The sequence below is a fragment of the Gopherus flavomarginatus genome, chromosome 7 (assembly GCF_025201925.1).
Source record: "Gopherus flavomarginatus isolate rGopFla2 chromosome 7, rGopFla2.mat.asm, whole genome shotgun sequence".
Taxonomy (NCBI): Eukaryota; Metazoa; Chordata; order Testudines; family Testudinidae; genus Gopherus; species Gopherus flavomarginatus.
This window is the reverse complement of record NC_066623.1, coordinates 50,328,247-50,340,527: the sequence shown is the minus strand read 5'-3', so window position 1 is coordinate 50,340,527 and position 12,281 is coordinate 50,328,247. Positions and strand designations below refer to the sequence as shown.

At 43.6% G+C, this 12,281-nt stretch overlaps 1 protein-coding gene across 2 annotated transcripts in view; it reads right to left on the bottom strand.

Annotated features, from left to right (window-relative positions):
• Positions 1 to 12,281, bottom strand: part of NOTCH2 (notch receptor 2) — a 129,991-nt gene that overhangs the window by 99,979 nt on the left and 17,731 nt on the right. For both annotated transcript variants that reach the window (XM_050962974.1, XM_050962975.1), the window contains exon 2: positions 2,621 to 2,702. In XM_050962974.1, coding sequence (XP_050818931.1) covers positions 2,621 to 2,702 — 82 coding nt within the window. The remainder of the gene's footprint in view (positions 1 to 2,620; positions 2,703 to 12,281) is intronic.

Sequence of the window (12,281 nt, the reverse complement as noted above, 5' to 3'; positions counted from 1 at the left end):
AGACTGGAAGTAGGGGAAGATTGGGCCTGCATTAGACTTTTACCAGAAAGGAGGAAGGCAGCAGCAAGCGTTACAAACACCTCTGAATCATACATTTTTGTCGAACAATTAAAGCCACCGCCAGCCAGAAGTATTGCCAGCAACCATGGCTTTAAATTATTTGGGTGTCCCTCTTGACACACCTGCTTGATATTGAAGTGAGCAACAGTTGTATTTAGTAGAACAACCAACAGCGTCAAAATCTTAAAATGAGAAATTCAAAGTAGCTAAGTTACCAGGCGTATTGAAAACTGTCTAAGAGATGGAATATCGTCAAGAACACTGTATCAAGATGGAGATGTTTGTAATGAGGTACAACAGGGATGAATGTTGGAATCAGCTTTATTTAACATCTGTATTATGATCTGCACACCTAGACAGACACCAGATTAATAAATTTACAAGTGGTGCTGACTGGGAGCAATTGCAACACCAGTCACGAGACAGAAACAGAAAGTTATTTAACAGACAAGGAGAGAAAGAAAGCTTTAGCTTTAAAAAATGCCACTCATACATCGGGGGGAAATAATCCAAAGCATGGGAAGGAGAAACCTGGGAAGCAATAAGGGTGAAAAACCTAAGAGATGATAGAGGACAGCAAGTGTTAGCATGCAGTGCATCATGGCTGCAAAAACCCCATCAATTTGTAACTGAAAAGGCATCTCAGTATAGGGAGATTATGATTTTCTATCTACGCATCTCAGGTGCAATTTCACAAAATACTGCTTTCAGTTTTGGGCACCCTCTAAGCAGAAAGATACTGACAAGCTGAAGGGACTTCAGAGACGGGTTACAAACATTCAGAGGCAGGACGGACTCATTTATGAAGGAAATGTTGAAAAGAGCTTAATATGAATAGCTGGTTACTTAGCCAGCCTAAGTAGGTGGGACGAAATCTACAAATATTTGAAGAATGTAAGCACCAAGAAGAGAGGATTTCAGTGTGCTACAAAATGGTACTACTAGCATTAACTAAGTAAACAAGGCTTGAAAAATCCAGTCACCACAGGCAAGTGGGAAGCTGACTTTAGCAAGTAAGGATGACCAATACCATCAACTGTTGCAGAGGTGAAGCTTGCTTTTAAAAAATGTCCATCCTTGTAGTTGCAAAGTTAACCTACCAAAAGTGAGTTGTGTTCAAACAGGTACAATGTCATTTTCCAGAAACTACAGACTGCTCCAGTGCACCCTTTGCAGTTCAGAGATTTTCCATACAGCAGAAAAAAGCAAAGTCACATTTATAACAAGACTGCAAGAATTTGCCAGGAAACCAACCCTATGAGCTGGGAAATAGTAGGTGGGTTCCTGTGACACAGAGCTGAATGCGGCTTGTTACCCTCACAGAGACAAAGAGGTGACAGAACCTATGGTGGGGGTATCAGAGTTCAGAGAAACCCTGCAAATAGCTAAATTTGGCCTGGATTTTGAGCTTTGAGTTCCTTTTGTAAATAAAGCCAAGCCTCTGGGAGAGGAGTGAGTTCTCACCTGCTACAACAGGGGTTCTCAAACTGGGGGTCTGGACCCCTCAGGAGGTTGTGAGGTTATTACATGGGGGGTCGCAAGCTGTCACCCTCCACCCCAAACCCTACTTTGCCTCCAGTATTTATAATGGTGTTAAATATATATAAAAAAGTTTTAATGCATATGGGGAGGTGTCACAATCAGAGGCTTGCTGTGTGAAAGGGGTCACCAGTACAGAAGTCTGAGAACCCCTGTGCTACAAGTTACAGATGTTTTGGAGCAGGATGGGGAAATCTGCCCATAAGGTTCATCACTTTCACAGCCTCTTTTCCTAACTTAATGTAAAGAAGTCAAACTATCAAGGCCCAATCTAAGAACCTGGACAAAAACTAACAGGTTTTTAAATTAAACCTTAAGGGTAAACTGCGAGCCAGGAAGTCCCAAGCTATGCTTTAGAGCAGTGGTCCCCAAACAGTGGGGCACACCCTGGAGGAACGTTCAGAAGCATGCACGGCACAGCTCAGGCCAGCTCCCATGAGCATGAAGGGAGCACCACTTGGTCCTGCTCTGCCCCAGCCCAGCTCCGCCCCCAGACGCAACTCCTCTCTGCCCCCAGGCCAGATCTGCCTTTATTCCCTGTCCGGCTCCAAGCCAGCTCTGTCCCAGCCCCAGTTCTGCCCCCTGTCCCAGTTCTGCCCCCAGCCCAACCTCCTCTGCTGTGCCAACTGTGGAGTAGTGGGGAGGAGGGGCATGGCCAGATTCATTACTGGTAAGGGGGCGGGGGGAGATAGGAAAAGTTTGGACACCATGGCTTTAGAGATACGCATCACCCAAGTATGAGGACACACTCAGACAATGCTCAAAGGAGAACCAGAGTAATTTAAGGAACTATTTTCAGGGGCTTGGTAACAAGTCTTTACATCTCTAATCTCTATTTTTCTGTTCTTCCACAGGTATGCAGCCTACAATCCAAAGGCAGCCATGGCTTAAAGATTCTTCATGTCAATCAAAAATTCACATTAAGCCTGAACCTGACCACAGCTTTGGGTTGTTTTCTTTGTATGTAAGATCTGGGCTGAAAAGCAGAGGAGAGGACAGGATTAAAGTAAAGCTTACTTACTTGCAATATCCTGTGCCATTGCGATAGGAGATGCATTTTCCCTCATTGATACAAGGCTTAAAAGCATCTAGGCACTGTAAAGCTGAAAGAAAAGCAATGGAAGAGTTAAGTCAGTAACCATCATATGTCATAGCAGTATTAAAACACTGAAGTGTTTAATATTTAAAACTTCAAAAGCAGCCCAAGGGATTGCAAAAGGAATCAAATCCATAATGCCTGTGTAGTGGAGCAACATAGGGGGCACTAAAAACATCTAGTTTCTCTTAACAGACAAACTTTCAAAACAAAGCACAGTAACTCTAGCAAACAACGAAGATGTTAGTGGCATTACTTCAATGTATAGGACACAATGGTTTCAAATTTTACACCTTGGCTAGGAGCCACCCTTAAATAAAACAACTGATGAACTTTCTACTTAGAACATCCTGCACCACACTCTTTTTCCATCCCTTCTTTCCAATCTCTAAGGACATATGCATTAAAAGAGAGGCTCTGGTTCCTCAATATCTCACATGCATTTGCTGCTTATTCTCCAAATGACATCACAGTTAATGTGGCAATTATGATTGATCAGAAGATTATGGCTGGGAGATAAACAGGAGCAGATTAGCTCTTAAGAAACAAAGATGTGCATAACATAATCTACATACTGAGAAGGAAAGACATTCTGTATACTGAATGTAGAGACTTCTTAGATAGGCATCAAGCATGGTCTTGTGCATAAGGAGACCTAGGTTCTACTCCCGGTTTTGCCACTTGCCTGCTGGATGATCTTGATCAAGTCACTCCACCGCTGTGCCTCTGTTTTACCTCCACTTATCCCCCCTGGCCTTTGTCTATTTAGACCAGGGGTGGGCAAACTACGGCCTGCGGGATGGGGGGGCAGAGGGCTCCATGCATTGCCCCTGCGTCCAGGCATTGCCTCCCACAGCTCCCAATGGCCGGGAACAGGGAACCGTAGCCAATGGGAGCTTCAGGCGAGGTACCTGGAGGCATAGCAAGGGGCACTACATGCAGAGCCCTCTGTTGCCCCCTCGGGAAGTGGTAATGAGGTACAACAGGGTAAGCGGCGCCTGGCTGGAGCCCGAACCCCAGCCCCTGCCCTGAGCCCCCTTGTACACCCCACACCCCTCCTGCACCCCAACTCCCTGCCCTGAGCTCCTTGCCGCACCCTGTACCCCTGTGCATCCCAACCCCTGCCCTGTGCCTCCTGCTACACCCTGCACCCCTGTATACCCAAACCCCTGACCTGAGCCCCATGTCGCACTCCGCACTTCTCCTGCACACAACCCCCAGCCCTGAGCCCCCTCCTGCAGTCTGTACCCCTCCTGCACTCCTGCCCTGAGCCCCCTCCTGCACTCTGCACCCCTCCTGTACCCCAACGCTCTTCTCTGAGCCCTCTCATACACCCCACACCATCCTCTGCTCCAATCCCTTGCCCTGAGCCCCTGCCTGCAACCGCACCCCATCCCACAGTTCACACTCCCTCCCCCACCCCAACCTCCTGTAAGGTGACCATATGTCCTGATAAGATCAGGACTGTCCTGATATTTGGGCGTTTGTCCCGCATCCTGACTGATGTCTGGTCGGGACGCCATCTGTTCTGATATTTCGCAGCACCCAGATGTGGTCCTCGGCCCAAAAAGTTTGCCCACTCCTGATTTAGACTGTCAGCTTAAGGATAATGTGTGTTTGTAAAGCACTAACCACCACTGATCTTGGTTAAGGCCTCTAGGAGCTTCACTAAAATACTGCCCCTTCTTGCACTGCTATTCTAATCTACAGACCCATGTGTTCCACATGCTGCAGAACAGGCAGCCCCTTATTTCAGTTTTGCTTTATTTGATTTGTATCAAACCCTGAACATTTAACTTCAGCTTCTGTATTTGGATTACTTGTATTTGAGTGAAGCAGACACCTATATCCAGGAGTAATTTGATAAAACAGAGGTGGAAGGGGACTCCTTGTACAACCTGCACTTAGGGTCTAAATGGTGGACATGAATTTCGCCAACAAGGAACGGAGCTGGTGGGCTGCCCCAGACGCAAAGCAACAGATGCAGAGTTATCAGGCCTACTAAAGTTTCTCAGTATCCAGTTATGTCTGCAAACCAGACAAACTTAGAAGAGATTGCAGTTACTGTATCAGACTTGAAATGTTATTTCTCAATAATCCTTGAGAATGTAAATAATTCATATACCCTATGAGGTATGTAGGAACACTGTATACTCACAGTCCCAAGAAAAATAAAATAAAATTAAGTCCAATATCTAAAGCTACAGCAATTCTATTCCTCACAAAATGTGAATGCCTGTTTCTTATTAACTTGATTTCAGAAAATGGGGCACTTAGAGACAGTACAGCCTCTGCTCAGTAGTCAGGAAATGAACAAAATTCCTCTCTGAGCCCCTTACAGATAACCTATTAAGTCAGGGTTACTAGGCAGCAAGAGCTTTAACACAGACTTACAACAGTTATTTGCCAGCAACTGTCAAAAAAGTTCAGTCTGATTACACTTTGCACCCATGGCCTACTCTTTCTGCACTTACCAGCAATCCATAGCTTCTACATAGTAAATAGCCACATAACCCACACCCCATAGTTATATTTACAACTGTATCTCCAACATTACTGGTGCAGCAGCCTAATTGCTCCCACAGCAAATGTTAAATTTGGGCCACTATGGTTTTTAATTGTAAAGTGTCTGGGCATTTAAGATTTAGCAACTTCACCCTCTACGGTCCTCTATTATCCTCTAAGTAGGACAAGAAATAAAGTGACTATTAGCAAATTTTAATGGACTGGCCCAGGAAGACAGAAGTGTGTGTTCATATGTCTCTACCTCAGAGTGCTTGAATTTTCAATCTACCCACACTGATAAGGCCAACACAATGAGAACCAGAAGATTTGGTTTATTTCCTCTTCACCAGTACTTGCAAACAGATTTCCATATTCGCTTTGAAGCCTTGTGTCATGGAGTGTGGGGGAGTCAGGGCCCTGCAACCCAAACTTCCTGCAATTCATCATCACTCTCAGCCACCCAGTAAAACAGAAGGTTTATTAAACAACAGGAACATAGTCTAAAACAGAGCTTGTAGGTACAGAAAACAGGATCCATCAGTCAGGTCCATTTTGGGAAGGTGGGAAGCCCAGACCCAGGTTCTGGGCCTTCCCCAATCTCCCCAGCTAGCTCCAAAACTGAAACTCCCTCTAGCCTCTCCTCTGGTCTTTGTCTCTTTCCTGGGCCAGAAGGCCACCTGATCTTTGTTCTCCAACACCTTCAGTTGGCACCTTGCAGGAGAGGGGCCCAGGCCATCAGTTTCCAGGAGACAGGATGTCGGCCATTCTCTGTACAGACAACAACATCAGACCTGCCTAGCGCTCTGCAACAATCACACACCCTTATCCCACCACCTAGATACTTAAGAAGTGCACAGAGGAAACTGAGACACCCAAACAGTATTCAGAGAAAACCTTAAGAAAGTTCCCACTTTCTCATTACAATGAAAACTGACTGTTTGACTTTTTGTAACCCACTCAAAAATGTAACTAGCATTTGGCCACCAATATAGACTTAACTTTCAATAGCATCTTGGCATGGCCAAGAATAAGGAAATAAGATGGTGACTGCATTCAGTTTTTCTATAAAGATCCTGCAGACCAGTGAATCAAAGCAGAGCAGCACAGGCAAAGAAGAGTAGATTCTTACAGTAGCAGGAAATATGTGCAGCCTCTGTCCCAGTTTATCAGCCCAAAGACTGGAACAGAAGAGCAAAGATGAAGTCCCTCTGTTTTTCCAACAAAACAGCATCACCTTGAACTGCTGCCTAGAAGATTATTAAAGCACTGAGAGTTACATTGTCAGTTTCAATAGCTGTACAAATTGGACAGTAAAAATCAAGCATTTAACTGTAGTGCATGATAGGGCATGATAAGCCAATACTGACTAAACAGAAGAGAAAATGACAACTTTGTGTACTTCCTTCAGCTTGGACAATTAAAATAGACTAAACAAACAAAAACAATCAAATGAAAATAAGATTAAAATTGTTCCAATTACATGACAAATATTTAAAATTACTGAAAGAGGTACTCAATTAAAAAGCTAAAATAGTTTAACCTGAAAACATTCTTTTATATATACAAGGGAAATTAGAGTCTATGGCTCCCACAGCAAAATTAGCTTCTTCTCTGTGCAAGAAGCATTGCTAAAATTATCATGAAATGCAGGAAGACAATTTAATAATGAACGCAAAGAAATAAGCAACTTCAGTTACTTTGTTTACATCAAAAGCCATGTCTAGGCTGCGTTACCAAGCTACACACAAGAGTCAGAAAATAAAAGTAAAGCTTCCAATATCATTAACTCAACCACAATAAACAGTATATTAAGGTTATGCTAAATATTGAGTTACCTGAAAATTTACTGTACAGGTCTGTCGCATCTTATGTGCATTTAACATGTACAATTTCAGCTTTACGCGGTTGGCAAAAACAAAAACAAAAACCTCAAAAAAGAGAAAAATAATTTTAATACTGTACCTGTAGTGTGGGTGATTCCACCTGCCATTCAACTCAATGTAATTTTGGCTATACGCGGTTTTCACTGTATGCGCTAATCGCAGAACGGAACCCCCGCGTAAGATAAGACTCGCCTATATGCTTAACATGAAGGAAAAGAGTATTATCTGGAAAGACAAAACAGACTGACCAACCTGTCTTCTAAAGTTGTACACGGATCAAGTGGATCAAACAAGGTTTTTGAGTCATGTTGTCACTGATTTTTACCCCTTCTCTCACAAGATCCCTCCTGCCTTCATTAATCATTAAGTTAGTGTATAACTGATCTGCCTCTTCAGCCTGAAAGAGCTTGCAACATATCCAAGGAGGCTGCTATGACTTCATCTCCTTTTCTTTTGTCAGAAAATCCGTTTTCTTAGAGTACATCTTCATGGCAGCGTTCACTCGGGTGATTGGCAACTGGGTCCCTAGGCCGGGTGTGAGCAGCCACAGTACAAAGCCACACCTGAATTACTGTGCCCTCACTGGTGCTGTGCTCACCTGTGTGTCGCTAGGACTGCTGGGCACATCCCACAGTTCTTTGTGCGGCAGTAAACTGAGCTGCTCCATGATTCTTTCTGAGTGAATTGTGAGAGAATTTGTCTGTCTTCTAGGCACATGGGGAGAATTGTGGGAAGGCACTGGAGGATTATCAGCACTCTAGTGGTTTAGCCTGCATCCTCATTGCTAAGTGGGTGGGTTACCAGACCAACAGGGCTGACTTTAGGCCAATTCGCCTGATTCCTGGGAATCGGGCCCCGTGCCTTAGGCGCCTTTTTAATCTTTACTACTTACTCACCCTGGCTGCAGTCCGATCCGACGTCTTCCGCGGCCCCGCTCTCCCAGCTGGAGCTCTGGGCCCTTTAAATAGCCCCCAGTGCCTTGGGGTAGCTGCCTCTGCCACCCTGGTCCTTTAAATACCCGCCGGAACCCCACCGCTTCCCCAGGGCTCCCGCGGCTATTTAAAGGGCGGGGGGGGGTAGATGCAGGGGAGCCCTGGGCCCTTTAAATAGCCCCCAGAGCCCTGGGATAGCAGGGGACTTGGGGGCTATTTAAAGGGACGGGGCTCCAGCTGCCTCTGCTGCACCCCTTGCCCTGTCCACACCAGCCCCGCTCCCCACCTTGCCTGCAGCCAGCCCCGCACCCCCTGCTCTGCCTGCAGCCAGCCCCTGCCACGCTCCCCTGCCTGCAGCCAGCCCCTGCCACGATCCCCTGCCTGCAACCAGCCCCTGCCGCGCTCCCCTGCCTGCAGCCCTGCCAACCCCTGCCGCACCCCCCTGCAGCCCTGTCTGAAGCCAGCCCGTCCCACACCACGCCTGACTCCGCCAGCCCCGCACTCCTTGCCCTGCCTGCAGACAGACCCTACCTCCAGTCAGCCCCTGCCCTGCCTCCAACCAGCCCCATGACTACCGGTGCCCTGCATTTACCAGGGCAATAACCCTGCACACCTGCTTCAATGAGGGGGGCAGGGAGCAGCTGGGACCCACACATGTGCACACATGTGAAATGGAGGTCATTAATAACCGACCAACAGCATATATGATGCAATGTACATAATACATAATTTTATTATTTATATAGTTATGGAAAGTAAATAATACATGGAAAAAATTAAAGTTTTTTTTTACTTTTTTTTTTTAAGTCATCCCTGCTGGGGCACTGCAGAAAATGTTCAAACTGGGCCCCGCACTTCCTAAAGCCAGCCCTGCAGATTAAGTGAAAACAACACTCAGGCTCTAACCTCTATCCCTAGCAAGGCCAACTAGCAAAGGCTGAAAGCACCAAACTCACATGAGGGTCGCGTATGTGGACAGAAGGGGTTTTTTGTGGCAACACCCAAGAAAAAATCTAAATTAATTCTGCAGTGAAGATATACGCTGAGTAGATCCAAACCCTCAGCCAGTAGGTTTACTTTAGCCTGCATATCAGGCCGTATCTCCAAGGATATTAGAGTGAAAAAGTGTTGGCAGCCAGATACGACAGCATGAGATGCACTGAATGACGTTTCTAAGGAACTGGAGGAGATGCTCTAACTCTTACAACATCCTAAGCATCTTGCCTGAAAGGTGTTCATGCAAATGTGACAATTTATCCCAGATTTAACTTCACTGGCAAAAGAGCCTCTTAATGAGTGATGTGCAAGGCTAAAGAGTTAAAAAAAAAAAAAAAAGATAAAGTAAGCTCGTGCCTCTTCTTGATTCTTTTTTATGTAAAAAGCAACCTGAAAGCTGTGATTTTTTTTATACTTCTGCTTTTTTTTACCTTAGAGATTCAGGCCCAATCTAGGCTTGAAAGTCTAAAAGAAATAGTGAAGCTTTATCCCAAGAACTAAGGCCTTGTCTACACTACAGAAGAAATCTGATCTAAAATACACAATTTGAGTTATGTGAATAGCGTAACTCAAATCAACGTAGCTTATGAGAGTTAGAGTACATCTATTCAGAGAAGGCTTTCAGCGGGCATCTAAATGCCATACTTGGAGACAACTGAAAAGGCCCTCATAGCTGGCTGAAACAGAGGTATCATGATGGGGTAATAAGGTTAATAAACTCATAAGAACAGCCATATTGTGTCAGATCAATGTCCCACCTCGCCCAGTATCCTGTCTTCCGACAGTGGCCAATGCCAGGTGCTTCAGAGGGAATGATTACCTGTTCCGTTCATTAAGTGATCCATCCCCTATCGCTCATTCCCAGCTTCTGACCAGAGGCCAGGGACACTTCAGAGCCTGGTTTTGCATCCCTGCCCATCCTGGCTAATAGCTATTGATGGACTTAGTCTCTATGAACTTATCTAGCTCTTTTTCGAACCCTGTTATGCTCTTGGCCTTCATAATATCCTCTGGCAAAGAGCTCCACAGGTTGACTATAGATTAAAAAGGGACGAGTCAAATACAAACATAAAATGTAAAATAGTAGTAAAATATAAAATTGTTAAAGATTGTTGAATTCAGGGAATCACAGATCTTTATGCCTCCAACTATAAGGCGTCTTGGGGGAAATTATAGGATATGTTGAGGCTATCATGCCAAGGTTAACTCAGGAATAGTTGATAGAAAGACCAATGCAGGAAGGCGGTCACATAAGCTATTACAGTCAAAGCCAAAACAAAAATCCCAGGATAAAAGTGGTTTTCAGCAATGTTTTATATGATCACAGATACTAGATATCACCACAGCTAAGCGAACCATGCTAATGATTTCTTAGAGTAAGGAAACTCCCACTATAATGAAAGATGGTACAACAAATAAAGCTGCAAAGACAAACTCACATGAGGGTTGTGTATGTGGACAGAAGGGGTTTTTTGTGGCAACACCCAAGAAAAAACCTAAATTAATTCTGCAGTGAAGACATATGCTGAGTAGATCCAATTTAAACCAATTTTGCGTCTTAATGTAGAAAATATTTTCAAAGACTGGCCAGAATAGAAACAGTCCTGCCTCAATTAATACAAACTGATCAAACAGGTTTCATCCATAACATACAACTTAGTGATAACAGACAAGTCATAAGAGTAATTCATGATAGGCAGAACGGAACAACCCAAATAAAGGTCTGCTGTTATCCTTAGATGCTGAAGTGGCCTTTGATAAAGTAGAGTGGTCTTCCTAGAAACACTGCTATCAAGGATGATTTTTGGAGGCAATATGAAGACATGGATAAATATGATTCCCCTTCTACTAGGACAAAAGTTAATAAGGTACACTCCCAAGAACTTTAACTACAAACAGGAACCAGACAATGCTATCCTCCTTTATTCAACTCTTGGCACAAAATATATGGCAGAATAGCAACATAACAGGGTTTAACAATTAATAAAACAGAGCACAAAATTGTGCTGCATGCAGACAATGTGATACTAATGGTTTCCAATTTAGTGCAATCTATGGCTTACATTCTGAAAAATTAGTGAATTCAGGGATATATCAGGCTATACAACTATTTTTTATCTATATCTATAGACATACACACACACACACAGACACAGCTAGAGGAATGTATGATGAGAAAGCTGCAAGATGTATTTGAGTTTGTCATCTAAACTAAACATTTAATAGTCAATCTCTCTCCTATCCTCAATCAGCATATGAATTTTTCCTCCCATTATTTCAATGTGAAAAAAAAATAAGCACTCGTCTTGGATGCATTCCAGCCATTACAATTAATTATCTGCCATAATGAAATTTCCCATTTAAGGCTCTAACCAATATGGATATCAAAAAAAAATTGACTAACGGTAATAAATATAATCTCCCTCTTGTCTAGTGTTTTTTATCAGCAGACCTCTAAGCACTTTACAAAGGAGATCAGTATCATTATTCCATTTTACAGATAAGGAAACTAAGGCACAGAGAGAAGAAGTGACATGCCCAAGGTTGCCCAGCAGGCAGAGCCAAAAATAGACCCTAGGTCTCCTGAGTCCCAATCCAGTGCTCTACCCATTAAGCTACACTGCTGCTTTGTACAGTCCAATAAGTTACTCAGGAAAAAAAACAAGAAAACTCTATAGACCCACTCGAAGAGGGACTGGCAGTTCCAAATTTACTAAAATATCACTGAACAGCTCAATTAAAGTTACCATCAGCCTTGTACCATGGTGATCCCAGTAAACATGTGGTGGAAATCAAACAGGACTTGAAAAATAAATGTAGTGCATTGATTTTTTACCTAAGAAATAGAGACTAACACAAAAAGAAAAATATCCATGTCCCATGGTGACACTGCGGATAAGGAATTTGATATAAACAGGTATACTCCGCCGTCCCCACTTACATCCATCAGAAACAACCTAGAATTTCAAGGATTATGTAATCCAATAGATAATAAATAGGAGGAAAAAGGGTACAGACAACCATCAGAAAGCTATTCTATAATAAACTTATGGATATTAATACCATCAAAGAACTCATGGAGAATATTATTATATCAGTCTGGGCTTATTTGTTACTAAGGCATTATATGAAATTCCATTTAGGAAGTGCAAGTTTTAAGAGACCATTAGCAAGGATAGAAGCGCTGATTTTGGGAAAAGACCTCTCAAATGGCCTAGGATAAAACCAGTGTTATACCATATGTGATCTCCATATGGTATAATGAAAGAT